This window comes from Salmo salar, chromosome ssa12 (genome assembly GCF_905237065.1).
Source record: "Salmo salar chromosome ssa12, Ssal_v3.1, whole genome shotgun sequence".
Taxonomy (NCBI): Eukaryota; Metazoa; Chordata; class Actinopteri; order Salmoniformes; family Salmonidae; genus Salmo; species Salmo salar.
In genome coordinates this window covers 97,342,100-97,369,942 of record NC_059453.1, presented here as the reverse complement: position 1 = coordinate 97,369,942, position 27,843 = coordinate 97,342,100, and the positions used below count along the sequence as shown (strand labels likewise).

The window sequence follows — 27,843 nt, the reverse complement described above, 5'->3', positions numbered from 1 at the left end:
AGGTGAATTCCTCTCCCAGTGTAGATTAGGTTATTGTTCTGCTGAAAGGTGAATTCCTCTCCCAGTGTAGATTAGGTTATTGTTCTGCTGAAAGGTGAATTCCTCTCCCAGTGTAGATTAGGTTATTGTTCTGCTGAAAGGTGAATTCCTCTCCCAGTGTAGATTAGGTTATTGTTCTGCTGAAAGGTGAATTCCTCTCCCAGTGTAGATTAGGTTATTGTTCTGCTGAAAGGTGAATTCCTCTCCCAGTGTAGATTAGGTTATTGTTCTGCTGAAAGGTGAATTCCTCTCCCAGTGTAGATTAGGTTATTGTTCTGCTGAAAGGTGAATTCCTCTCCCAGTGTAGATTAGGTTATTGTTCTGCTGAAAGGTGAATTCCTCTCCCAGTGTAGATTAGGTTATTGTTCTGCTGAAAAGCAGACTGAACCAGGTTGTCCTTCAGGATTTTGCCTGTTTAAAAAAAAAAAAAAATGGAACCTTTTATTGAACTAGGCAGGTCAGTTAAGAACAAATTCTTATTTACAATGACAGCCTACTGGGTAACAGTGGGGCAGAACGACAGATTTTTACCTTGTCAGCTCAGGGATTCAGTCCAGCAACCTTTCAGTTACTGGCCCAATGCTCTAACCACTAGGCTACCTGCCGCTCTAACCACTAGGCTACCTGCCTCCTCTACACTCTAACCACTAGGCTACCTGCCTCCTCTACACTCTAACCACTAGGCTACCTGCCTCCTCTACACTCTAACCACTAGGCTACCTGCCGCCTCTACACTCTAACCACTAGGCTACCTGCCGCCTCTACACTCTAACCACTAGGCTACCTGCCTCCTCTACACTCTAACCACTAGGCTACCTGCCGCCTCTACACTCTAACCACTAGGCTACCTGCCGCCTCTACACTCTAACCACTAGGCTACCTGCCTCCTCTACACTCTAACCACTAGGCTACCTGCCTCCTCTACACTCTAACCACTAGGCTACCTGCCTCCTCTACACTCTAACCACTAGGCTACCTGCCGCCTCTACACTCTAACCACTAGGCTACCTGCCTCCTCTACACTCTAACCACTAGGCTACCTGCCGCCTCTACACTCTAACCACTAGGCTACCTGCCTCCTCTACACTCTAACCACTAGGCTACCTGCCTCCTCTACACTCTAACCACTAGGCTACCTGCCTCCTCTACACTCTAACCACTAGGCTACCTGCCTCCTCTACACTCTAACCACTAGGCTACCTGCCTCCTCTACACTCTAACCACTAGGCTACCTGCCTCCTCACCTCTAAGCACTAGGCTACCTGCCTCCTCTACACTCTAACCACTAGGCTACCTGCCTCCTCTACACTCTAACCACTAGGCTACCTGCCGCCTCTACACTCTAACCACTAGGCTACCTGCCTCCTCTACACTCTAACCACTAGGCTACCTGCCTCCTCTACACTCTAACCACTAGGCTACCTGCCTCCTCTACACTCTAACCACTAGGCTACCTGCCTCCTCACCTCTAACCACTAGGCTACCTGCCTCCTCTACACTCTAACCACTAGGCTACCTGCCTCCTCTACACTCTAACCACTAGCCTACCTGCCTCCTCTACACTCTAACCACTAGGCTACCTGCCGCCTCTACACTCTAACCACTAGGCTACCTGCCTCCTCTACACTCTAACCACTAGGCTACCTGCCTCCTCTACACTCTAACCACTAGGCTACCTGCCTCCTCTACACTCTAACCACTAGGCTACCTGCCGCCTCTACACTCTAACCACTAGGCTACCTGCCTCCTCTACACTCTAACCACTAGGCTACCTGCCTCCTCTACACTCTAACCACTAGGCTACCTGCCGCCTCTACACTCTAACCACTAGACTACCTTCCTCCTCTACCTCTAACCACTAGGCTACCTGCCTCCTCTACACTCTAACCACTAGGCTACCTGCCTCCTCTACACTCTAACCACTAGGCTACCTGCCTCCTCTACACTCTAACCACTAGGCTACCTGCCTCCTCTACACTCTAACCACTAGGCTACCTGCCTCCTCTACACTCTAACCACTAGGCTACCTGCCTCCTCTACACTCTAACCACTAGGCTACCTGCCTCCTCTACACTCTAACCACTAGGCTACCTGCCGCCTCTACACTCTAACCACTAGGCTACCTGCCTCCTCTACACTCTAACCACTAGGCTACCTGCCTCCTCTACACTCTAACCACTAGGCTACCTGCCTCCTCTACACTCTAACCACTAGGCTACCTGCCTCCTCTACACTCTAACCACTAGGCTACCTGCCTCCTCTACACTCTAACCACTAGGCTACCTGCCTCCTCTACACTCTAACCACTAGACTACCTTCCTCCTCTACACTCTAACCACTAGACTACCTGCCTCCTCTACACTCTAACCACTAGGCTACCTGCCTCCTCTACACTCTAACCACTAGGCTACCTGCCTCCTCTACACTCTAACCACTAGGCTACCTGCCGCCTCTACACTCTAACCACTAGGCTACCTGCCGCCTCTACACTCTAACCACTAGGCTACCTGCCACCTCTACACTCTAACCACTAGGCTACCTGTCACCTCTACACTCTAACCACTAGGCTACCTGCCGTCTCTACACTCTAACCACTAGGCTACCTGCCACCTCTACACTCTAACCACTAGGCTACCTGCCTCCTCTACACTCTAACCACTAGGCTACCTGCCTCCTCTACACTCTAACCACTAGGCTACCTGCCTCCTCTACACTCTAACCACTAGGCTACCTGCCTCCTCTACACTCTAACCACTAGGCTACCTGCCACCTCTACACTCTAACCACTAGGCTACCTGCCTCCTCTACACTCTAACCACTAGGCTACCTGCCTCCTCTACACTCTAACCACTAGGCTACCTGCCTCCTCTACACTCTAACCACTAGGCTACCTGCCTCCTCTACACTCTAACCACTAGGCTACCTGCCTCCTCTACACTCTAACCACTAGGCTACCTGCCTCCTCTACACTCTAACCACTAGGCTACCTTCCTCCTCTACACTCTAACCACTAGACTACCTGCCTCCTCTACACTCTAACCACTAGGCTACCTGCCGCCTCTACACTCTAACCACTAGGCTACCTGCCGCCTCTACACTCTAACCACTAGGCTACCTGCCTCCTCTACACTCTAACCACTAGACTACCTGCCTCCTCTACACTCTAACCACTAGGCTACCTGCCTCCTCTACACTCTAACCACTAGGCTACCTGCCTCCTCTACACTCTAACCACTAGGCTACCTGCCTCCTCTACACTCTAACCACTAGGCTACCTGCCTCCTCTACACTCTAACCACTAGGCTACCTGCCGCTCTAACCACTAGGCTACCTGCCTCCTCTACACTCTAACCACTAGACTACCTGCCTCCTCTACACTCTAACCACTAGGCTACCTGCCGCCTCTACACTCTAACCACTAGGCTACCTGCCGCCTCTACACTCTAACCACTAGGCTACCTGCCTCCTCTACACTCTAACCACTAGGCTACCTGCCTCCTCTACACTCTAACCACTAGGCTACCTGCCTCCTCTACACTCTAACCACTAGGCTACCTGCCTCCTCTACACTCTAACCACTAGGCTACCTGCCTCCTCTACACTCTAACCACTAGGCTACCTGCCTCCTCTACACTCTAACCACTAGGCTACCTGCCTCCTCTACACTCTAACCACTAGGCTACCTGCCTCCTCCACACTCTAACCACTAGACTACCTGCCGCCTCTACACTCTAACCACTAGACTACCTGCCGCCTCTACACTCTAACCACTAGACTACCTGCCGCCTCTACACTCTAACCACTAGGCTACCTGCCACCTCCACACTCTAACCACTAGGCTACCTGCCTCCTCTACACTCTAACCACTAGGCTACCTGCCTCCTCTACACTCTAACCACTAGACTACCTGCCTCCTCTACACTCTAACCACTAGGCTACCTGCCTCCTCTACACTCTAACCACTAGACTACCTGCCTCCTCTACACTCTAACCACTAGGCTACCTGCCTCCTCTACACTCTAACCACTAGGCTACCTGCCTCCTCTACACTCTAACCACTAGGCTACCTGCCTCCTCTACACTCTAACCACTAGACTACCTGCCGCCTCTACACTCTAACCACTAGGCTACCTGCCGTCCCAGTGTTTAGCGCTATCCAGTTTCTTTTTCTATCCTTTTTTTTATTTTTGTTTATTACTTTTTACCCCCCCCCAATTTCGTCATATCCAATTGGAAGTTACAATCTTGTCACATCACTGCAACTCCCGTATGGACTTGGGAGAGGCAAATGTCGAGAGCCGTGCGTCCTCTGAAACATGACCCAACAAGACGCACTGCTTCTTGACGCAGTGCCCACTTAACCCGGAAGCCAGCCGCACCAATGTGTCGGAGGAAACACCAAACAGCTGGCGACCAGAAGTCAGCGTGCATGTGTCCAGACGCTACAAGGAGACGCTCGATGGGACAAGGACATCCCAGCCGGGCAAACCCTTCCCTAACCCGACCCAGATGGTTTTCTTTATTTTTACTATTTTCTACATTGTACAATAATAGTGAAGACCTCAAAACGATGAAATAACACATATGGAATCATGTAGTAACCAAAAAAGTGTTAAACAAATTAAAATATATTTTATATTTGAGGTTCTTCAAAGTAGCAACCATTTGCCTTGGCATTCTCTCATCCAGCTTCATGTGGTAGTCACCTGGAATGCATTTCAAATAACAGGTGTGCCTTGTTAAAAGTTAATTTGTGGAATGTTTTTCATGAATGCTTTTGAGCCAATCAGTTGTGTTGTGACAAAGTAGGGGTGGTATACAGAAGATGGCCCTATTTGGTAAAATACCATGTCCATTTTATGGCAAGAACAGCTCAAATAAGCAAAGAGAAACGACAGTCCGTCATTCCGGACAATTTCAACAGCTTTGAAAGTTTCTTCAAGTGCTGTCGCAAAAGCCATTAAGCGCGATGATGAAACTGGCTGTCATGAGGACTGTCACAGGAATGGAAGACTCAGAGTTAACTCTGCTGCAGAGGATACGTTCATTAGAGTTACCAGCCTCAGAAATTGCAGCCCAAATAAATACTTCACAGAGTTCAAGTAACAGACACATCTCAACATCAACTTTTCAGAGGTAACCGCGTGAATCAGGCCTTGATGGTCGAATTGCTGCAAAGAAACCACTACTAAAGTACACCAATAATAAGAAGAGACTTGCTTGGGCCAAGAAACACGAACAATGGACATTAGACTGGTGGAAATCTGTCCTTTGGTCTGATGAGTCCAAATTTGAGATTTTTGGCTTTAACCGCCGTGTCTTTGAGACGCAGAGTAGGTGAACGGATGATCTCCGGAGCTGTGGTTCACATCATGAAGCATGGAGGAGGTGGTGTGGGGGTGCTTTGCTGGTGAAACTGTGATTTATTTAGAATTCAAGGCACACTTAACCAGCATTTTTACCACAGCATTCTGCAGCGATACGCCATCCCATCTGGTTTGCACTTAGTGGGACTATCATTTGTTTTCAACAGGACAATGACCCAAGACACCTTCAGGGCTATTTGACCAAGAAGGAGAGTGATGGAGTGCTGCATCAGATGACCTGGCCTCCATAATCACCTGACCTCAACCCAATTGAGATGGTTTGGGATGAGTTGGACAGGAACAGCAGCCAACAAATGCTCAGCATATGTGGGAACTCCTTCAAGACTGTTGGAAAAGCATTCCAGGTGAAGCTTGTTGAGAGAATGCCAAGAGTGTGCAAAGCTGTCAAGGCAGCACCGTAGCACCCTGCATCCCACTACTGGCTTGCTTCTGAAGCTAAGCAGGGTTGGTCCTGGTCAGTCCCTGGATGGGAGACCAGATGCTGTTGGATGTGGTGTTGGAGGGCCAGTAGGAGGCACCCTTGCCTCTACTGTAAATCTTTTTAGAATAAGGCTGTAATGTAACAAAATATGGTCTAAATACTTTCCGAAGGCACTGTATAGTGCCAATTAAAATAAAATATTAAGATGGGTCAAAAGAACACAGACACTGGACAGAGGAACTCTGCCTAGAAGGCCAGCATCCCGGAGTCGCCTCTTCACTGTTGACGTTGAGACTGGTATTTTGCGGGTACTATTTAATGAAGCTGCCTGTTGAGGAGTTGTGAGGCGTTTCTCAAACTAGACACTCTAATGTACTTGTCCTCTTGCTCATTTGTGCACCGGGGCCTCCCACTCCTCTCTCTATTCTGGTCAGAGCCAGTTTGCGCTGTTCTGTGAAGGGAGTAGTACACAGCGCTGTACAAGATCTTCAGTTTCTTGGCAATTTCTCGCATGGAATAGCCTTCATTTCTCAGAACAGGAATAGACTGACGAGTTTCAGAAGAAAGTCTTTGTTTCTGGCCATTTTGAGCCTGTAATCGAACCCACAAATGCTGATGCTCCAGATACTCAACTAGTCTAAAGAAGGCCAGTTTTATTGCTTCTTTAATCAGAACAACAGCTTTCAGCTGTGCTAACATAATTGCAAAAGTGTTTTCTTCTGATCAATTAGCCTTTTAAAATGATAAACTTGGATTAGCTAACACAACATGCCATTGGAACACAGGAGTGATGGTTGCTGATAATGGGCCTCTGTACGTCTATGTAGATATTCCATAAAAAATCAGCCATTTCCAGCTACAATAGTCATTTACAACATGAACAATGTCTCCACTGTGTTTCTGATCAATTTGATGTTATTTTAATGTTTTTTTTTGTTGCTTTTCTTTCAAAATCAAGGACATTACTAAGTTACCACAAACATTTGAACGGTAGTGTGTGTGTATATATGTACGTGTGTGTGTGTGTGTATTATATATATATATATATATATATATACATGTATATATATATATATATGTATATGTGTGTGTGTATGTATGTATATATGTATGTATGTGTGTATATGTATATATACATATATGTATATGTATGTATGTATGTATATATGTGTGTGTGTATGTATGTATGTATGTATGTATGTATGTATGTATGTATGTATGTATGTGTATAAACCTCCAATACTCACTGGATATTTCTAATGAACATTCTGAAACATGCAAGATATGTACCATTGATTAGATCTCTCTCTCTCTCTCCCCTTCCTCCCCACCACTCCTCCTCTCTCTCTCTCCTCCATTTCTCTATTTCCTTCCCGCCCCTCCATGCACACTCCCTCTTATCTCCAGGTATGTCGTCCCAGCTCCAAGTGTTTTGTCCTCCCTCCATCTCCTCCAGCGCCTTCTGCCGCGTCAAGAAGATGAAGTTAGAGAACTGTGTTTGGGAGGTGTCCTCTGACACCCCCTATGGTTCCGTGGGCGGCCATCAGGGGGTAGGGGGTTACTCCTTCGCCCCCTCTGCCACTCCAGGCTCCCGAGGCCAGGTGGTGGTCCGGGCGGCTGACAGCACAGGCAGCCTACCCAGAGGCTCCAGCCGCCGCCTCAACGACCACTACTCACATACATCACACACACACACCGAGACGACCGCAACAGGCATGGGGACGCGACGACAGGGCCAGAAGAGGAAGAATAAGGAAGTTGAAGGAAGTGGAAGTGTTCAGATTCTGGAGGAGCTCTCTGCCCCTCCACCCGTCTTCTCCGCGAGGACAGGGGGCGTCGGAGGAGGGGGTACGGGCCAGTCCGTCCCCCACTCGGCCCCAACCACCAAGAGCTCCAGCTCCAATGGAGAGGGGGACTACCAGCTGGTGCAGCATGAGACCCTGTGTTCAGTCTCCTGTAGTTATGAGGTGCTGGAGTTCCTGGGGAGGGGGACCTTCGGTCAGGTGGCCAAGTGTTGGAAGAGGGGAACCAATGAGATCGTGGCCATTAAGATCCTCAAGAACCACCCCTCGTACGCACGACAGGGCCAGATCGAGGTGGGCTATCCTATTTTTTTTGTTTGTTCAGTCTGTAATGAATGATTGATTGGTGATGTTTATTAGCCTGGAATCCAAACTGATATGCACTGTTTTATCTTAATGGTTTTATGAATTGAGTCTCACTAATGGGGGCGGGGGAGGGGCCAAGCATATCAGCTTGAACACCAGATTAGATATGGGAGATTTTCCAGTCATCTGATGATTCTCAGTCTACTGTTCTGTTTTGAAGTAGACAGAATAATCGATATAAGCTTGAATATTGGACATGGGTAAGCAGAGTGATGGCTAAACCCATGTGAGTGTACAGGGCGGCTAGATCAACATCGAATTGACCCTTGGACATGTAAGGGGACGGAACGTGAGCAGAGTCTTTGCGGAATGAGGCGAGGCAAGGTAAACTTAACAAGACGTGACTGGTCTGGGCCATATCTGATCTTGTGAAGGATACTGGGCACATGCATAAGATAAGCATACATAGACAACGTAGGTCTGATCTTGTGAAGACCTTTGTACAGGAACATTAGCTAAGGGGTGTATGTATGTCACGGCCACCAATAGAATCTATGCCCCAATGTCTGAGCCAATAAGAGGATGGAAACTAAGTAAGACAACAAGATTGGTAAAATGGGGTGATGGCGCGTTCTGTAAAGGTAAGACTGTATAAAAAGCAAGCACTAAGAATGAAGATTCAGTTGTTTCATGAACTAACTCGGCTTTCTTGCTCTCTGTGATAAAGTCTAATTGAATTCACAAGCTCTGGTATCTGAGAAGTATTTGAGTCAATATTTTTCCACAACAATGTTTGCCGCCTTTCAAGACGATTTTCTCCATAGACCTTTAAACCCCCCCCCCCGTCAATGAAATATACAAGTGTTAGATTAGCCCAATTATTTTTTTTAATATATATATATATAGGACTAAAAAATGTAGAGTGTGTTGAGCTGTGTCAATGTTTTCTCACTAACCCACCCTCTTGATTAATGTTCATTATCCTTCAAGAGAAACGCCTGGTAACCCATAGATCACCTACGGGTGACTTGACAAATAACGTGTGACCCGAATTCATTACCATAGACCTTTGTCAGGCATGGAGTTCACACTTCCTGCTTGTACCCAGGAGCTAGACTAGTTCTGGAATAGACAACTGGGAAACAAGCGTAGCAGATTATGTTGAGCTGTGTCAATGTGCTCTCGCTAAGCCACTCCCACCCATCCTGTCTGTTCCCAGGTGGGCATCCTGAACCGTCTGAGCGAGGAGAACGCCGACGAGTTTAACTTTGTGCGTTCCTACGAGTGTTTCCAACACAAAGGTCACACCTGCCTGGTGTTTGAGATGCTGGAGCAGAACCTGTATGACTTCCTGAAACACAGCAAGTTCAGCCCCCTGCCACTACAACACATCAGACCCATACTGCAACAGGTGACGATGCAATACAACTTTATTGATCCATTATTACCGACTATAGAAATGTGTGGAAGGAATACGGTCATGATGTTGTGGTTGAACTTTATTTGACGTTCTGTTTACCTGGTAGACCTAGTCATTCTAAAAGTTGACTGTTATTCCGCCGTTATTACGCTGTTATTACGCTGTTATTACGCTGTTATTACGCCGTTATTACGCTGTTATTACGCTGTTATTACGCTATTATTACGCTGTTATTACGCCGTTATTACACCGTTATTACGCCGTTATTACGCTGTTATTCCGCTGTTATTCCGCTGTTATTACGCTGTTATTACGCTGTTATTACGCTGTTATTCCGCTGTTATTACGCCGTTATTACACCGTTATTACACCGTTATTACGCTGTTATTCCGCTGTTATTACGCTGTTATTACGCTGTTATTACACCGTTATTGCACCTTTATTCCACCGTTATTGCACCATTATTGCACTGAGGAGGCAGGTAGCCTAGTGGTTAGAGCGTTGGGCCAGTAACTGAAAGGTTACTAGATCAAATCCCCGAGCTGACAAGGTAAAAATCTGTCGTTCTGCCCCCTGAACAAGGCAGTTAACCCACTGTTCCCCGGTAGGTCGTCATTGACAATAAGAATTTGTTCTTAACTGACTTGCCAAGTTAAATAAAGGTTAAATACATAAATAACATTATTACACTTGTTATTATTACATAATTCCTTTTCATATGTTTTCGCTCACAGAACTCTCCTAAACTTAACATGGTAACCTACTTCGGCTGTGTGCTGTTGATAGTAGTTGTCTGTGAGTTCTGTCTCCCTTCCAGTAAAAATATAATGGAAAATGATGTCCTGAAAAGAGTGGGAACCGTGCTCCATTTACATTGGGGTGATGTCAATGGGAGAGGAAGTGAAAATAGGACTTCTCTAGGTGCCACTTTTCAACCCTTTTCTGTTGATAAGCCTTCACCTTTTGAAACCCCGCGTTACTTACATTTGACCACTAGGTGGCGACGGCGCTGATGAAGCTGAAGTCTCTGGGTCTGATCCATGCTGACCTGAAGCCAGAGAACATCATGCTGGTGGATCCACTCAGACAGCACTACAGGGTCAAGGTCATCGACTTCGGCTCAGCTTCACACGTCTCCAAGGCTGTCTGCTCAACCTACCTGCAGTCGCGATACTACAGGTTTGTGTGGCCAGTCACATCTCAAAAGGCTGTCTGTTCCATGTACCCACAGTGTGTGTGTGTGTGTGTGTGTGTGTGTTGTTTGGCCAGTCTCGTCTCCAAGGCTGTCTGCTTAACGTACCCCTAGTCACGATACTACAGTCAGATACACCTGAGACTAGGGGTTTTCCTGTCCAGGTACAGTGCGGTATTCAGACCCCTGACTTTTTCCACATTTTGTGGAAATGTTACAGCCTTATTCTAAAATGGATTAACTTGTTTTTTTTCCCCCCTCATCAATCTACACAAAAATTATTAAATCAATTATGAAATATCACATTTACATAAGTATTCAGATCCTTTACTCAGTACTTAATTGAAACACCTTTGGCAGCGATTACAGCCTCGAGTCTTCTTGGGTATGACGCTACAAGCTTGGCACACCTGTATTTTGGGAGTTTCTCCCATTCTTCTCTGCAGATCCTCTCCGTTGTCCTGTTGGAAGGTGAACCTTCACCCCAGTCTGAGGTCCTGAGCGCTCTGGAGCAGGTTTTCATCAAGGATCTCTCTTTACTTTGCTCCGTTCATCCAGCTCTAGGAAGAGTCTTGGTGGTTCTAATCCCATTTCAGAATGATGGAGGCCACTATGTTCTTGAGGACCTTCAATGCTGCAGAAATGTTTTGGTCACCCTTCCCCAGATCTGTGTTTCAACACAATCCTGTACCTGAGTTCATTATAGAGTCTCATAGCAAAGGGTCTGAATACATATGTAAAAAAGGTATATATATGTATTTATTTATGAATATGCAAACATTTTTAAAAACCTGTTTTTGTTTTGTCCATATGGGGTATTGTGTGTAGATTGATGAGGTTATAGCCAATAAGACTCGAGAACATAATCGCTGCCAAAAGGCGCTTCAACAAAGTACTGAGTAAAGAGTCTGAATACTTATGTAAATGTGATATTCCAGCTGTTTATTTTTAATACATTTGCAAAAAAAATAAAATCTAAACTTGTTTTTGCTCTGTCGTTATGGGGTATTGTGTGGTACAGGTATATTATGGTACAGGTATATCTAACATTATGGTACAGGTATATCTGACATTATGGTACAGGTATATCTAACATTATGGTACAGGTATATCTGACATTATGGTACAGGTATATCTAACATTATGGTACAGGTATATTATGGTACAGGTATATCTAACATTATGGTACAGGTATATCTAACATTATGGTACAGGTATATTATGGTACAGGTATATCTAACATTATGGTACAGGTATATCTAACATTATGGTACAGGTATATCTAACATTATGGTACAGGTATATCTGACATTATGGTACAGGTATATCTGACATTATGGTACAGGTATATGTGACATTATGGTACAGGTATATCTAACATTATGGTACAGGTATATCTAACATTATGGTACAGGTATATTATGGTACAGGTATATCTAACATTATGGTACAGGTATATCTAACATTATGGTACAGGTATATCTGACATTATGGTACAGGTATATGTGACATTATGGTACAGGTATATGTGACATTATGGTACAGGTATATCTAACATTATGGTACAGGTATATGTAACATTATGGTACAGGTATATTGACTTATGGTACAGGTATATCTAACATTATGGTACAGGTATATCTGACATTATGGTACAGGTATATCTGACATTATGGTACAGGTATATCTGACATTATGGTACAGGTATATCTAACATTATGGTACAGGTATATCTAACATTATGGTACAGGTATATCTAACATTATGGTACAGGTATATCTGACATTATGGTACAGGTATATCTGACATTATGGTACAGGTATATCTGACATTATGGTACAGGTATATCTGACATTATGGTACAGGTATATCTAAAATTATGGTACAGGTATATCTGACATTATGGTACAGGTATATATGACATTATGGTACAGGTATATCTAACATTATGGTACAGGTATATCTGACATTATGGTACAGGTATATCTAACATTATGGTACAGGTATATCTGACATTATGGTACAGGTATATCTAACATGGTACAGGTATATTATGGTACAGGTATATCTGACATTATGGTACAGGTATATCTAACATTATGGTACAGGTATATCTAACATTATGGTGTGTATACAGGTGAATCACATATAAAAAGTCAATTATTCCACCCACTTTTGAGAATCTGAGACTGCAAAAAAATCCAGGTGGTTATTCCACTGCAGTCCTGGTATAGTGAGTCCAGGTGGTTATTCCACTACAGTCTTGGTATATAATGAGTCCAGGTGGTTATTCCACTACAGTCTTGGTATAGTGAGTCCAGGTGGTTATTCCACTACAGTCTTGGTATAATGAGTCCAGGTAGTTATTCCACAAGTCTTGGTATATAATGAGTCCAGGTGGTTATTCCACTACAGTCTTGGTATAATGAGTCCAGGTGGTTATTCCACTACAGTCTTGGTATAATGAGTCCAGGTGGTTATTCCACAACAGTCCTGGTATAATGAGTCCAGGTGGTTATTCCACAACAGTCTTGGTATAATGAGTCCAGGTGGTTATTCCACTACAGTCTTGATATATAATGAGTCCAGGTGGTTATTCCACTACAGTCTTGGTATATAATGAGTCCAGGTGGTTATTCCACTACAGTCCTGGTATAATGAGTCCAGGTGGTTATTCCACTACAGTCCTGGTATAATGAGTCCAGGTGGTTATTCCACTACAGTCCTGGTATAATGAGTCCAGGTGGTTATTCCACTACAGTCCTGGTATAATGAGTCCAGGTGGTTATTCCACTACAGTCTTGGTATAATGAGTCCAGGTGGTTATTCCACTACAGTCTTGGTATAATGAGTCCAGGTGGTTATTCCACTACAGTCTTGGTATATAATGAGTCCAGGTGGTTATTCCACTACAGTCTTGGTATAGTGAGTCCAGGTGGTTATTCCACAACAGTCTTGGTATAATGAGTCCAGGTGGTTATTCCACTACAGTCTTGGTATAATGAGTCCAGGTGGTTATTCCACTACAGTCTTGGTATATAATGAGTCCAGGTGGTTATTCCACTACAGTCTTGGTATATAATGAGTCCAGGTGGTTATTCCACTACAGTCTTGGTATAGAATGAGTCCAGGTGGTTATTCCACTACAGTCTTGGTATAATGAGTCCAGGTGGTTATTCCACTACAGTCCTGGTATAATTTGTCCAGGTGGTTATTCCACTACAGTCCTGGTATAATTTGTTCAGGTGGTTATTCCACTACAGTCTTGGTATTATGAGTCCAGGTGGTTATTCCACTACAGTCTTGGTATAGTGAGTCCAGGTGGTTATTCCACAACAGTCTTGGTATAATGAGTCCAGGTGGTTATTCCACTACAGTCTTGGTATAATGAGTCCAGGTGGTTATTCCACTACAGTCTTGGTATATAATGAGTCCAGGTGGTTATTCCACTACAGTCTTGGTATATAATGAGTCCAGGTGGTTATTCCACTACAGTCTTGGTATTATGAGTCCAGGTGGTTATTCCACTACAGTCTTGGTATATAATGAGTACAGGTGGTTATTCCACTACAGTCTTGGTATAATTTGTTCAGGTGGTTATTCCACTAGAGTCTTGGTATATAATGAGTCCAGGTGGTTATTCCACTACAGTCTTGGTATATAATAAGTCCAGGTGGTTATTCCACTACAGTCTTGGTATAATGAGTCCAGGTGGTTATTCCACTACAGTCTTGGTATATAATGAGTCCAGGTGGTTATTCCACTACAGTCTTGGTATAATTTGTTCAGGTGGTTATTCCACTAGAGTCTTGGTATATAATGAGTCCAGGTGGTTATTCCACTACAGTCTTGGTATAATGAGTCCAGGTGGTTATTCCACTACAGTCTTGGTATAATGAGTCCAGGTGGTTATTCCACTACAGTCTTGGTATATAATGAGTCCAGGTGGTTATTCCACTACAGTCCAGGTATAATGAGTTCTATGTTTTCTCCCTCAGGGCTCCAGAGATTATCCTGGGCTTGTCGTTCTGTGAGGCTATAGACATGTGGTCTCTGGGCTGCGTTATTGCTGAGTTGTTCCTGGGCTGGCCCCTCTATCCCGGGGCATCAGAGTACGACCAGGTTAGTACGGATACACACAAACACTTTATCCTCATCTGTTATGATGGAATCTTCCTTTCTCACGAAGAGCCGGTACATCTCCCAGACACAGGGCCTTCCTGGGTTGTGTTCTTACCAAGCTATATCAAACTGTTGATAGTAATGTATTGTGTAATACTTTCCTTCCTTCCTTCCTTCCTTCCTTCCTTCCTTCCTTCCTTCCTTCCTTCCTTCCTTCCTTCCTTCCTTCCTTCCTTCCTTCCTTCCTTTCCTCGTCCACTAGATCCGGTACATTTCCCAGACCCAGGGCCTGCCTGCAGAGTATCTGCTGAGTGCCGGCACCAAGACTAGCCACTTCTTCAAGAGAGGACCTGACTCCAGCTACCCCCTCTGGAGAATCAAGGTATTACACCACTGCTCTGCTACAACAATCTGGTAATTGTTTAGGCATAAACTAGCTTTTATTTTTTCTTAGGAAGATCTACCTTTCTTGAAATAAGTGATGTAGGCAACTCTGCAATGCTTTATGGAGATGCACACAAAAATGTCATTTTTCCTTTTCCTGTATATTCAAGCTTCAGCGTGGCAGGTAGCCTAGTGGTTAGAGCGTTTGGCCAGTAACTGAAAGGTTGCTGGATTGAATCCCCCCGAGCTGACAAGGTAAAAATCTGTCATTCTGCCCCTGAACAAGGCAGTTAACCCAGTGTTCCCTGGTAGGCCGTCATTGTAAATAAGAATTTGTTCTTAACTGACTTGCCAAGTTAAATAAAAGGTACATTATTGAGCCGTATGAATATGAGGAGTGTAACATGAATATTTTCTGTGTTTAATAGACTCCTTCAGAGCACGAGGCTGAGATGGGCATCAAGTCAAAGGAAGCCAGGAAATACATCTTCAACTGTCTGGATGACATGATGCAGGTAGGCAGGCTACATGATGCAGGTAGGAGATGGCTACATTATGCAGGTAGGCAGGCTACATGATGCAGGTAGCAGATGGCTACATGATGCAGGTAGCAGATGGCTACATGATGCAGGTAGGCAGGCTACATGATGCAGGTATGAGATGGCTACATGATGCAGGTAGGTAGACTACATGATGCAGGTAGGTAGGCTACATGATGCAGGTAGGTAGACTACATGATGCAGGTAGATTGGCTACATGATGCAGGTAGGTAGACTACATGATGCATGTAGAAGATGGCTAGATGATGCAGGTAGGTAGACTACATGATGCATGTAGATTGGCTACATGATGCAGGTAGGTAGGCTACATGATGCAGGTAGGAGAGGGCTACATGATGCAGGTAGGAGGTGGCTACATGATGCAGGTAGGTAGACTACATGATGCAGGTAGATAGGCTACATGATGCAGGTGGGTAGGCTACGCGATGCAGGTGGGTAGGCTACGCGATGCAGGTAGGTAGGCTACATTTTTGTATTTCATCTTTATGTAACCAGGTAGGCCAGTTGAGAACAAGTTCTCATTTACAACTGCGACCTGGCCACGATAAAGCAAAGCAGTGTGACATAAACAATAACACAACAGAAAAATCTATATACAGTGTGTGCAAATGAAGTAAGATTAGGGAGGTAAGGCAATAAATAGGCCACAGTGGTGAAATAATTACAATTTAGCAATTAAACACTGGAATGATAGATGTGCAGAAGATGAATGTGCAAGTAGAGATACTGGGGTGCAAAGGAGCAAGATAAATAAATAACAGTATGGGGATGAGGTAGGTAGATGGGCTGTTTATAGATGGGCTATGTACAGGTGCAGTGATCTGTGAGCTGCTCTGACAGCTGGTGCTTAAAGCTAGTGAGGGAGATATGGAGTCTCCAGCTTCAGTGATTTTTGCAGTTCGTTCCAGTCATTGGCAGCAGAGAACTGGAAGGAAAGGCGGCCAATAGAGGAGTTGCCTTTGGGGGTGACCAGTGAAATATACCTGCTGGAGCGCGTGCTACGGGTGGGTGTTGCTATGGTGACCAGTGAGCTGAGATAAGGCGTGGCTTTACCTAGCAAAGACTTATAGATGACCTGGAGCCAGTGGGTTTAGCGACGAATATTTAGCGAGGGCCAGGCGACGAGAGCGTACAGGTCGCAGTGTTGGGTAGTATATGGGGCTTTGGTGACGAAACGGATGGCACTGTGATAGACTGCATCCAATTTGACTGAGTAGAGTGTTGGAGGCTATTTTGTAAATGACATCGCCAAAGTCGAGGATCGGTAGGCTGGCCAGGTGGCAGCACCGGCCAGGTAGCTCACAAGTCCTAATCTATTAGAGGGGACGAAACCCCAGAACTGACCTTATCTTTAGTGGCAGCTTCACCCTTCATTCAACCTCACCGCTTCCATCCTGTTGCATCACTTCTTCTTCTTCCACTTCCTGATGCAGGTCAACCTCTCGTCTCACCTGGAGGGGACGGACATGCTGGCGGAGAAAGCTGATAGGAGGGAGTTCATCGACCTGCTGAAGCGGATGCTCCGATTGGACGCCGACAAGAGGATCACGCCCACTAAGACGTTGGGTCACCCTTTGGTCACCATGAGTCACCTGCTGGACTTCCCTCACAGCTCCCAGTACGTACACCTGCCACTGTGTGTGGAAGGATGTACTTGTGTGTGTCTTAATAAGGGTGGGACGTTATTACATTTCACTTTGCCCTAATGTGGGTGAAATTTGATTGGTTGATTGGTTAAAGGATTTGATCGTCTCACCCCTTTTGCAGTGTGAAGTCTTGCTTTCAGAACATGGAGCTCTGTAAGCGCAGGAGCTCTTCGTTCGACAACAACAAAACTCTCTTCTCCACCAACACTCTTCCCAGTGCTGCTGCCAGCAACCTCACTGTGACCTTCAGCAATCAGCTCAGCCAGGTACACACACACTGTCACCTTCAGTAATCAGCTCAGCCAGCTACACACACACTGTCACCTTCAGCAATCAGCTCAGCCAGCTACACACACACTGTGACCTTCAGCAACCAGCTCAGCCAGCTACACACACACTGTGACCTTCAGCAATCAGCTCAGCCAGGTACACACACACTGTGACCTTCAGCAATCAGCTCAGCCAGGTACACACACACTGTGACCTTCAGCAATCAGCTCAGCCAGCTACACACACACTGTGACCTTCAGCAACCAGCTCAGCCAGGTACACACACACTGTCACCTTCAGCAATCAACTCAGCCAGCTACACACACACTGTGACCTTCAGCAATCAGCTCAGCCAGCTACACACACACTGTCACCTTCAGCAACCAGCTCAGCCAGCTACACACACACTGTGACCTTCAGCAATCAGCTCAGCCAGCTACACACACACTGTGACCTTCAGCTATCAGCTCAGCCAGGTACACACACACTGTCACCTTCAGCAATCAGCTCAGCCAGCTACACACACACTGTGACCTTCAGCAATCAGCTCAGCCAGCTACACACACACTGTCACCTTCAGCAATCAACTCAGCCAGCTACACACATTGACCTAGCAACAGCTCAGCCAGCTACACACACACTGTCACCTTCAGCAACCAGCTCAGCCAGGTACACACACACTGTCACCTTCAGCAACCAGCTCAGCCAGGTACACACACACTGTCACCTTCAGCAACCAGCTCAGCCAGGTACACACACACTGTGACCTTCAGCAATCAGCTCAGCCAGGTACACACACACTGTCACCTTCAGCAACCAGCTCAGCCAGGTACACAGATACAAGTGAAGACCACTGTATACTTCCAGCGACGTCATACAGTACCAGTTTAATTGAGTATGAAAATGTCTTTGGCAGTTCCAGTTCCAGACGCTGTTCCAACCAATAAGATCAGAGAACTACAAACTTGTTATATAGGTTGCTGAGTCATGTTCAGGATTCCTCCTCATGTACGTAATGGGAGTCGGAGTTTCCCGTTTTGCTCACCACTAAACTGTCAATAGACGACATGACATCATAAAATGATACAACAACAATAAACACGTTGGAATCTCTGAATACCCAACATTTAAATGTTGGTGGAATTTCCCTTTAAACAGAACAGAATTGTATTGAGCACAGTTCCCGCTCAGCCCAGTCAAAACTGTTCGCTGCTCTGGCACCCCAATGGTGGAACAAGCTCCCTCACGACGCCAGGACAGCGGAGTCAGTCACCACCTTCCGGAGACACCTGAAACCCCACCTCTTCAAGGAATACCTGGGATAGGATAAAGTAATCCTTCTAACCCCCCCCTTAAAAGATTTAGATGCACTATTGTAAAGTGGTTGTTCCACTGGATATCATAAGGTGAATGCACCAATTTGTAAGTCGCTCTGGATAAGAGCGTCTGCTAAATGATGTAAATGATCACGATGAACTGACTGTGACCAGTATTCTGTGACTGGACTGTACCACCAGGTGCCTTCAGCAGGGGGAGCTGTTCCTCTCCTGAACTACCAGCCAGCCCTCTACCAGCAGGCCACCATCAATATCCCTGGGCTGGCCCAACAGAGTGTCCCCCTGCAGGCTCGCCCCACCGGCCTGGCCTACCAGACTGAGCCCTTCCAGCAGACTCTCATCGTCTGCCCACCAAACACCATACAGGGTAAAACAGGAACACTTTAGGAACAGTTTCTAAGACACAGATTAAGCCTAGTAACTGTACAGAAAAGCATGTTCAATAGAGATTGTCCCTTTGTTAGACCAGCGCTGTTAGACCAGAGTCGGGTTTATTAGGTAATTGCGACGGAAATTTTTTTCAACCAGAAAAATTTGAGTTGCTAAGAAATTGCATGGTTCAATGTAATAACACAGTAATTACCAATGAATGACTTTGTATTTTGTTTTGTTTTTGAGGGGAGAGAGAGTAGCATTATTGTGGTGTAGAGGTTGACACGGGAGTGAAAACCATTCCTGCCATGTCTTTTTTCCCCCCGTACTGTCCAGATCCTGCAACAGTTCTACAACCACAGAACTTTCCTGTTCCGATCAACAACAACAAAAAAAATGGTGCCGTCCCGTGTTCATTATTACGTGTTTAAATCTGATAATAACTTCCTCCGTTAGCTGCTCGTCAGTCTTTCCCTCGCTGTGCGTGTGGGTAGCCAATCACAGACGGGCAATACTCTTCAAAAAAAAAATACATAAGTGCCTACAGAAAGTATTCGTACCACTTGACTTATTCCACATTTTGTTGTGTTACAGCCTGAATTCAAAATGGATTAAATACATTTCTCACCTATCTACACACAATGCCCCATAATGACAAAGTGAGTCAGTCGAGTTTGAGTCAGTCGTTTGTAGAAGTACCTTAGGCAGCGATTAAAACTTTGAGTCATCTTGGGCATGTCTGTATCAGCTTTGCACATCTGGATTTGGGGATTTTTTTTTCTCACACACTTCCATGGAGATTTTGTCAAGCGTTTTGGCAGGATCACTCAAGGACTTTCACATCCTTGTTCTGAAGCCAGTCCAGCGTCGCTTTGTCTGTATGCTTGGGGTCATTGTCCTGTCGAAACGTAAATCTTCGCTCCCAGTCTAAGTTCGTTTGCACTCTGAAAGCAGGTTTTCATCAAGGAGTTGCCTGTATTTGATGAGCTGTACCTGGTTTTCGCCAGACATGGCGCTTTGCATTCAGGCCAAAGAGTTAAATTTGGATCTCATCAGACCACAGAATCTTTTGCTCTGTCTTTCATGTGCCTTTTTCTCAGGAGTGTCTTCTGTCTAGCCAATCCCATAAAGCCCAGATTGGTGAAGTGCTGTAAAGACTGTTGTCCTTCTGCCAGGTTCTCTCATCTCAGCCAAGGAACTCTGTAGTTCTGTCAGTGTGTTCATTGGTTTCTTGGTCACCTCCCTAAACCAAGGTCCTTCTTGCCCTGTTGCTCAGTTTGGTCAGATGGCTAGGCAGTCTGGGTAGTTCCATATTTTTTCCATTTCACAATAATGGAGACCACTGGGCTCTTAGAAACGTTCAGCACTCTGGATAATTGTTTTATCCCCAAATACCGGCTATGCCTCATCACAATTCTATCTCGAGAGATCTACAGACAGTTTCTTGGACTTCATGGTATAGTTTCTGCACTGTCAACTGTAGGAACTTTTATATATACAGGTGTGGTTCTTTCTAAATCATATCCAAACAAGTGAATTGGCCACAGGTTGGACTCCAATCAAGTTGTAGTTTACATCTCAAGGATGATCAAAGGAAATTGGATGCACCTGAGTTAAATTTGGAGTGCCATAGCAAATGGGGTGTGAATACTTATGTAAAGGAGATTTCTGTATTTCATTTTCAATACATTTGAAAAAAATGTAAAAAAAAAAAAAAAAAAAAGTGTTTTAACTTTGTCATTATGGGTTATTGTGTGTATTTTATTTAATCCATTTTGAATTCAGGCTCTAACACAACATGTGGAATAAGTCAAGGCTGTCTAATTCACGTGGAATAAGTCAAGGCTGTCTAATTCACGTGGAATAAGTCAAGGCTGTCTAATTCACGTGGAATAAGTCATGGCTGTCTAATTCACGTGGAATAAGTCAAGGCTGTCTAATTCACGTGGAATAAGTCAAGGCTGTCTAATTCACGTGGAATAAGTCAAGGCTGTCTAATTCCCTTGCAATAAGTCAAGGCTGTCTAATTCACGCGGAATAAGTCAAGGCTGTCTAATTCACGTGGAATAAGTCATGGCTGTCTAATTCACGCGGAATAAGTCAAGGCTGTCTAATTCACGTGGAATAAGTCAAGGCTGTCTAATTCACGTGGAATAAATCAAGGCTGTCTAATTCACGTGGAATAAGTCAAGGCTGTCTAATTCACGTGGAATAAGTCAAGGCTGTCTAATTCACGTGGAATAAGTCAAGGCTGTCTAATTCACGTGGAATAAGTCAAGGCTGTCTAATTCACGTGGAATAAGTCAAGGCTGTCTAATTCACGTGGAATAAGTCAAGGCTGTCTAATTCCCTTGCAATAAGTCAAGGCTGTCTAATTCACGTGCAATAAGTCAAGGCTGTCTAATTCACGTGGAATAAGTCAAGGCTGTCTAATTCACGTGGAATAAGTCAAGGCTGTCTAATTCACGTGGAATAAGTCAAGGCTGTCTAATTCATGTGGAATAAGTCAAGGCTGTCTAATTCATGTGGAATAAGTCAAGGCTGTCTAATTCATGTGGAATAAGTCAAGGCTGTCTAATTCATGTGGAATAAGTCAAGGCTGTCTAATTCATGTGGAATAAGTCAAGGCTGTCTAATTCACGTGGAATAAATCAAGGCTGTCTAATTCACGTGGAATAAGTCAAGGCTGTCTAATTCACGTGGAATAAGTCAAGGCTGTCTAATTCACGTGGAATAAGTCAAGGCTGTCTAATTCATGTGGAATAAGTCAAGGCTGTCTAATTCATGTGGAATAAGTCAAGGCTGTCTAATTCCCTTGCAATAAGTCAAGGCTGTCTAATTCATGTGGAATAAGTCAAGGCTGTCTAATTCTAATGTTTTAACTTCTAATAGTAACTGTCATCTAAGAGTCAACATATTTATCAGTTCTGCCTGCCAGTACTAATCGTCTCTGATTGATTGAGAGATTCAAGGAGCTACCATCGTTAAGTAACAGTCGATGCAACGCATTTGAATATGAATGTTATAACTGTGTCAGAGAAACGTTTCACTGCAGGGCAGTTAAACATCCCACATCATATGAAGGAATGTGTTCCTACCTGATTTAGGGGACGCAGTGAACAGTTGGGTGTTGGGGCCAATTTCATCGTAAAACTTTTCCTTGGCGTTAAATACAAACTTTAAATGATGGTTCGCATTACGGGATGCCATGGTCATATTTTTCCATATTCTGTTCTAGTTAAAGGGTTGTTCACATTCAGTTAGATCTGTGGACCATACTTTTTTGGTGGGTAGCTTTGAATATGAGCTTTCCAAAAGTTGTTTGTATAGTATAGAGATCAGTGATTCTAGAACTTTAGACCCATTCTGTCCAGTCCCTAGCTTGATTCTAGAACTTCAGACCCATTCTGTCCAGTCCCTAGCTTGATTCTAGAACTTCAGACCCATTCTGTCCAGTCCCTAGCTTGATTCTAGAACTTCAGACCCATTCTGTCCAGTCCCTAGCTTGATTCTAGAACTTAAGACCCATTCTGTCCAGTCCCTAGCTTGATTCTAGAACTTCAGACCCATTCTGTCCAGTCCCTAGCTTGATTCTAGAACTTCAGACCCATTCTGTCCAGTCCCTAGCTTGATTCTAGAACTTCAGACCCATTCTGTCCAGTCCCGCTTCTAGAACTTCAGGCCCATTCTGTCCAGTCCCTAGCTTGATTCTAGAACTTCAGACCCATTCTGTCCAGTCCCTAGCTTGATTCTAGAACTTCAGACCCATTCTGTCCAGTCCCTAGCTTGATTCTAGAACTTCAGACCCATTCTGTCCAGTCCCTAGCTTGATTCTAGAACTTCAGACCCATTCTGTCCAGTCCCTAGCTTGATTCTAGAACTTCAGACCCATTCTGTCCAGTCCCTAGCTTGATTCTAGAACTTCAGGCCCATTCTGTCTAGTCCCTAGCTTGATTCTAGAACTTCAGACCCATTCTGTCCAGTCCCTAGCTTGATTCTAGAACTTCAGACCCATTCTGTCCAGTCCCTAGCTTGATTCTAGAACTTCAGACCCATTCTGTCCAGTCCCTAGCTTGATTCTAGAACTTCAGACCCACAGGAGTCCTGTTCCCGTGTCAACCTCTATTGTGTTGGTGGTTACTGATTGGCTGTTCCTCTGTCTGCAGGGCTCCAGTCGTCCAATAAGAGCTCTAGTTTCCCACTGAGGATGGACAGTTCAGTCCCCATAGTGAACCAGAACCAATCAACACAGCCACTGCAGCTGCAGCCTGCCATGCTCACACAGGTACGTGTGTGTGTGTGTGTGTGTGTGTGTGTGTGTGTGTGTGTGTGTGTGTGTGTGTGTGTGTGTGTTCTCTTTCCTGCCTGGTCTGGCTTCCAGCTGGGTCTCAAACTCCAGCCTCAGTGGCTCAGAACAGAATACCTTTTGAGAGTTGAAGGCTTTCCAGACAGGAAGCAGCCCACCCCTGAGGAGCGGAACAGAGTAAGCCCAAATAGAACAGATTCATTTTTTGTCTGAGCGACTTTCACGTACATGATCCCCGCCGATCGCTCTGCTTGGATAGAATTCCGCTTCAAGCCTGGAAAGCCCTTTAGGCTCATCATGCTGCAGTTTCTCCTCTCCCAGACCTCTATCAGACCTCCTCAGATAGTTTCTCCTCTCCCAGACCTCCTCAGCCAGTTTCTCCTCTCCCAGACCTCTGTCAAACCTCCTCAGATAGTTTCTCCTCTCCCAGACCTCCTCAGCCAGTTTCTCCTCTCCCAGACCTCCTCAGCCAGTTTCTCCTCTCCCAGACCTCCTCAGCCAGTTTCTCCTCTCCCAGACCTCCTCAGCCAGTTTCTCCTCTCCCAGACCTCCTCAGCCAGTTTCTCCTCTCCCAGACCTCCTCAGCCAGTTTCTCCTCTCCCAGACCTCTGTCAGACCTCCTCAGCCAGTTTCTCCTCTCCCAGACCTCTGTCAGACCTCCTCAGATAGTTTCTCCTCTCCCAGACGTCCTCAGCCAGTTTCTCCTCTCCCAGACCTCTCAGCCAGTTTCTCCTCTGTCAGACCTCTCAGCCAGTTTCTCCTCTCCCAGACCTCTCAGCCAGTTTCTCCTCTCCCAGACCTCTCAGCCAGTTTCTCCTCTGTCAGACCTCTCAGCCAGTTTCTCCTCTCCCAGACCTCTCAGCCATGGATCAGCCTGTTTCTTCTCATCTTCACATTGACAACCCAGATCTATCAATCTAACCTCAATCGGTCCACAGTCAACCCACAACCCTGATCAATCTATAGACTAACTTTGGTGTCCTTAATCAGTCCACAACTTACAGTGAAATGCTGACTTTACAAGCCCTTAACAAGCCCTTAACCAACAATGCAGTTTTTTTTAAGTAAGAGATAAAAATAACAAATAATTAAAGAGCAGCAGTAAAATAACAATAGCGAGACTATATACAGGGGGTTGCCGGTACAGAGTCAATGTGCGGGGACACCGCTGTCAAGGTAATTGAGGTAATATGTACATGTAGGTAGAGTTGTTAAAGTGACAATGCATAGATAATAACAGAGTAGCAGCAGCGTAAAAGGGGGGGGGGGGGAACAATGCAAATAGTCTGGGTAGCCATTTGATTAGATGTTCAGGAGTCTTATGGCTTGGTGGTAGAAGCTGTTTAGAAGCCTCTTGGACCTAGACTTGGCGCTCCGGTACCGCTTGCCGTGCGGTAGCTGAGAGAACACTCTATGACTAGGGTGGCTGGAGTCTAAAGACAATTTTTAGGGCCTTCCTCTGACACCGCCTGGTATAGAGGTCCTAGATGGCAGGAAGCAAGGCCTCGGTGATGTACTGGGCCGTACCCTCTGTAGTGCCTTGCGGTCGGAGGCCGAGCAGTTGCCATACCAGGCAGTGATGCAACCAGTCAGGATGCTCTCGATGGTGCAGCTGTAAAACCTTTTGAGGATCTGAGGACCCATGCAAAATCTTTTCCGTCTCCTGAGGGGAATAGGTTTTGTTGTGCCCTCTTCACGACTGTCTTGGTGTGCTTGGACCATGTTAGTTTGTTGGTGATGTGGACACCAAGGAACTTTACCCTCTCCTACCCTCCTCCTTTCCCCTCTCCCATCCTCCTCCTCCTTTCCCTAACTACCTCCTTTCCCCTCTCCCATCTTCCCCCTTTCCCTAACTATCTCCTTTCCCCTCTCCTACCCTCCTCCTTTCCCTAGCCCCCCTTTCCCTCTCCTACCCTCCTCCTTTCCCTAGCTACCCCCCTTTCCCCTCTCCTACCCTCCTCCTTTCCCTAGCTACCCCCCCCATGTACGTCGCATTCAGTCTTTTACCGTTATCATGATGTTACCAAATTAATCCATAAGCTGTTTAAAATGCACAGTCAACTTAGTGTATGTAAACTTCTGACCCACTGGATTTGTGATACAGTGAATTATAAGTGATATAATCTGTCTGTAAACAACTGTTGGAAAAATGACTTGTGTCATGCACAAAGTAGATGTCCTAACCGACTTGCCAAAACTATAGTTCGTTAACAATACATTTGTGGCGTGGTTGAAACGAGTTTTAACGACTCCAACCTAAGTGTATGTAAAATTCCGACTTCAACTGAATAAGAAAGATCAGGAAACTTATATTATTTAATTTTTTGACATTTATTTAACCCCTCATTTTTGGCACTAAACAGTCTCCAGATATACATACTAACATTTATTTTCAACTGGTATCGGAGGACCTTTTAGACGAGGCCTGTGGGCATCCTAAAGCAAAACAACATGTACGTGTTCCTGAGAGTCTCACCTTTCCACAGAAAGATCTGCTGAACAGACTTCAGACGAGTCCCAAGATGCCTGTGGGGGTCGTAGAGCGAAACGGAGAACACCATCGTGTTCGTGAGACTCTTTCCCGAGAGTGGTCATAATATTTTTGTTTTTGCCAAACCGCTCGGACGCTACAGACGATTTTTGTCTCATGGTCTGACAAACACCTCAGATGCGGAAGTTCGACAAAAGCGGACGTAGTGGATTGAGATGCATCCATTGCAAAAAAAAAAAAACGGATTTCTCTACCTTAAACTTTATCGAGATTGTTTATTACGCAAATAAATCGACCTTAGGGGGGTTAAAATCTTGATATCAACCTGGCCAGATTGTACGATTAGTTTCAGTTCTGTCGTCACATTCTACGATTGGCTTGAGAGGCTACTTCAGCCAGCGTAGGCTATGTCAACTGCAGCGGTGCATTTGATCTGCGCAGGTTACAGCCTGTCTTTGCTTTATGCAACCTGACTGAAGTGAGTTCAGGAAAAAAACTGAAAGTAGGCATCTTAAAATAAACTTTCACGTACTAACTTTGTGTCTGAACTCAGAATCAAATAGACTTCCCCAAAATATCATAGTCGCAGTGGTAGAATGTTTATTTTGATTTGGGTGATTTTTGTGAATTTATCAAAATCCCATCAGGTAGCCTGATTTTTATGACGTGTGTAGCCTAAACAAGATTATTAAGGAAATTGTTCTTGGTGCACAGCATGTAAACGTTTAAACCAAAACAATTCTGACACTGTCAGAAACTTTGTCAGAGCCTACGAATGTACTTAGCGGTACTTAAATCGGCAGACCTCTAGACCCTGTCACACTGAACGCGCCAAGACGTCCGGCAATCGTTTACGACCAAAGATTTTTTGTGTGTGTTCTCTGTAGCAGGCCTGGCCAGCTGGTACCCAGCACATCCTGATCCCGTCGTCATGGCAGCAGGTTCCGGGTGTGGCCATCCACGGCTCCACCCACCAGTCGGTTGTCACGGAGTCTCCCGTGGAGACACTCCTTCCGGACACAGCCCAGCAGACACACAGCTGGAGGTAGGGTCATCACCATGGTTACATAGCTGTCTGTTAGCATCAGAACTCATTATATAAAATAACAGAAGTTAAAGAGTCCATCAGAAAACAATTCTTACCCTGCACAGGATAACTATCCCAGATAAAGAGAAACAGTCCTGGGTTACTGAAAAATGGATTCAAATACTTTATCTGTGCCATTTTTTTTTGAGTTTGCCTGGTTTAATAGACATGGGTAATGTCCCAAAACTGCAAATCGTGTGTGTGTTGTGTTTGTGGTGTGTGTAGGGGACCTCAGTACAGCGGAGTGCTGCAGCAGAACCTGGGGGTTAATTCCAGGAGCGGAGCGGGGAAGAGGGTTAAGGGTGGTCGTGGTAACAGCAGAACCACCAGGTACGACTGACTGGAAGAGAAGGAACTGAATGGATAGTGGCACAACAACTAGTTACAGTCATCAACTACACTGAACAAAAAATATAAACGCAACAATTTCAACGATTTTACTGAGTTACAGTTCATATAAGGAAATCAATCAATTTAAATAAATTCATTAGGCCCTAATCTATGGATTTCACATGACTGGGCAGGGGCACAGCCATGGGTGGGCCTGGGAGGGCATAGGCTCACCCACTGGGGAGCCAGGCCCAGCCAATCAGAATCAGTTTTCCCCACAAAAAGGGCTTTATTACAGACAGAAATACTCCTCAGTTTCATCAGCTGTCCGGATGGCTGGTCTCATGCAGGTGAAGATGCCAGTTGTGAGG

The 27,843-nt window shown here is 45.2% G+C and overlaps 1 protein-coding gene across 3 annotated transcripts in view; it reads left to right on the top strand.

Moving 5' to 3' along the window:
- LOC106566221 (homeodomain-interacting protein kinase 1) overlaps positions 1 to 27,843 on the top strand; it is a 41,670-nt gene that overhangs the window by 2,653 nt on the left and 11,174 nt on the right. For 2 of the 3 annotated variants that reach the window (XM_014134096.2, XM_014134098.2), the window contains exons 2-13: positions 7,255 to 7,943; positions 9,175 to 9,366; positions 10,373 to 10,554; positions 14,566 to 14,689; positions 14,952 to 15,071; positions 15,502 to 15,588; positions 17,067 to 17,251; positions 17,401 to 17,545; positions 19,067 to 19,253; positions 23,425 to 23,543; positions 26,943 to 27,100; positions 27,368 to 27,472. In XM_014134096.2, the coding sequence (XP_013989571.2) occupies positions 7,255 to 7,943; positions 9,175 to 9,366; positions 10,373 to 10,554; positions 14,566 to 14,689; positions 14,952 to 15,071; positions 15,502 to 15,588; positions 17,067 to 17,251; positions 17,401 to 17,545; positions 19,067 to 19,253; positions 23,425 to 23,543; positions 26,943 to 27,100; positions 27,368 to 27,472 (2,293 nt within the window). The remainder of the gene's footprint in view (positions 1 to 7,254; positions 7,944 to 9,174; positions 9,367 to 10,372; positions 10,555 to 14,565; positions 14,690 to 14,951; positions 15,072 to 15,501; positions 15,589 to 17,066; positions 17,252 to 17,400; positions 17,546 to 19,066; positions 19,254 to 23,424; positions 23,544 to 26,942; positions 27,101 to 27,367; positions 27,473 to 27,843) is intronic. The other variant, XM_014134097.2, reaches the window with a different exon arrangement.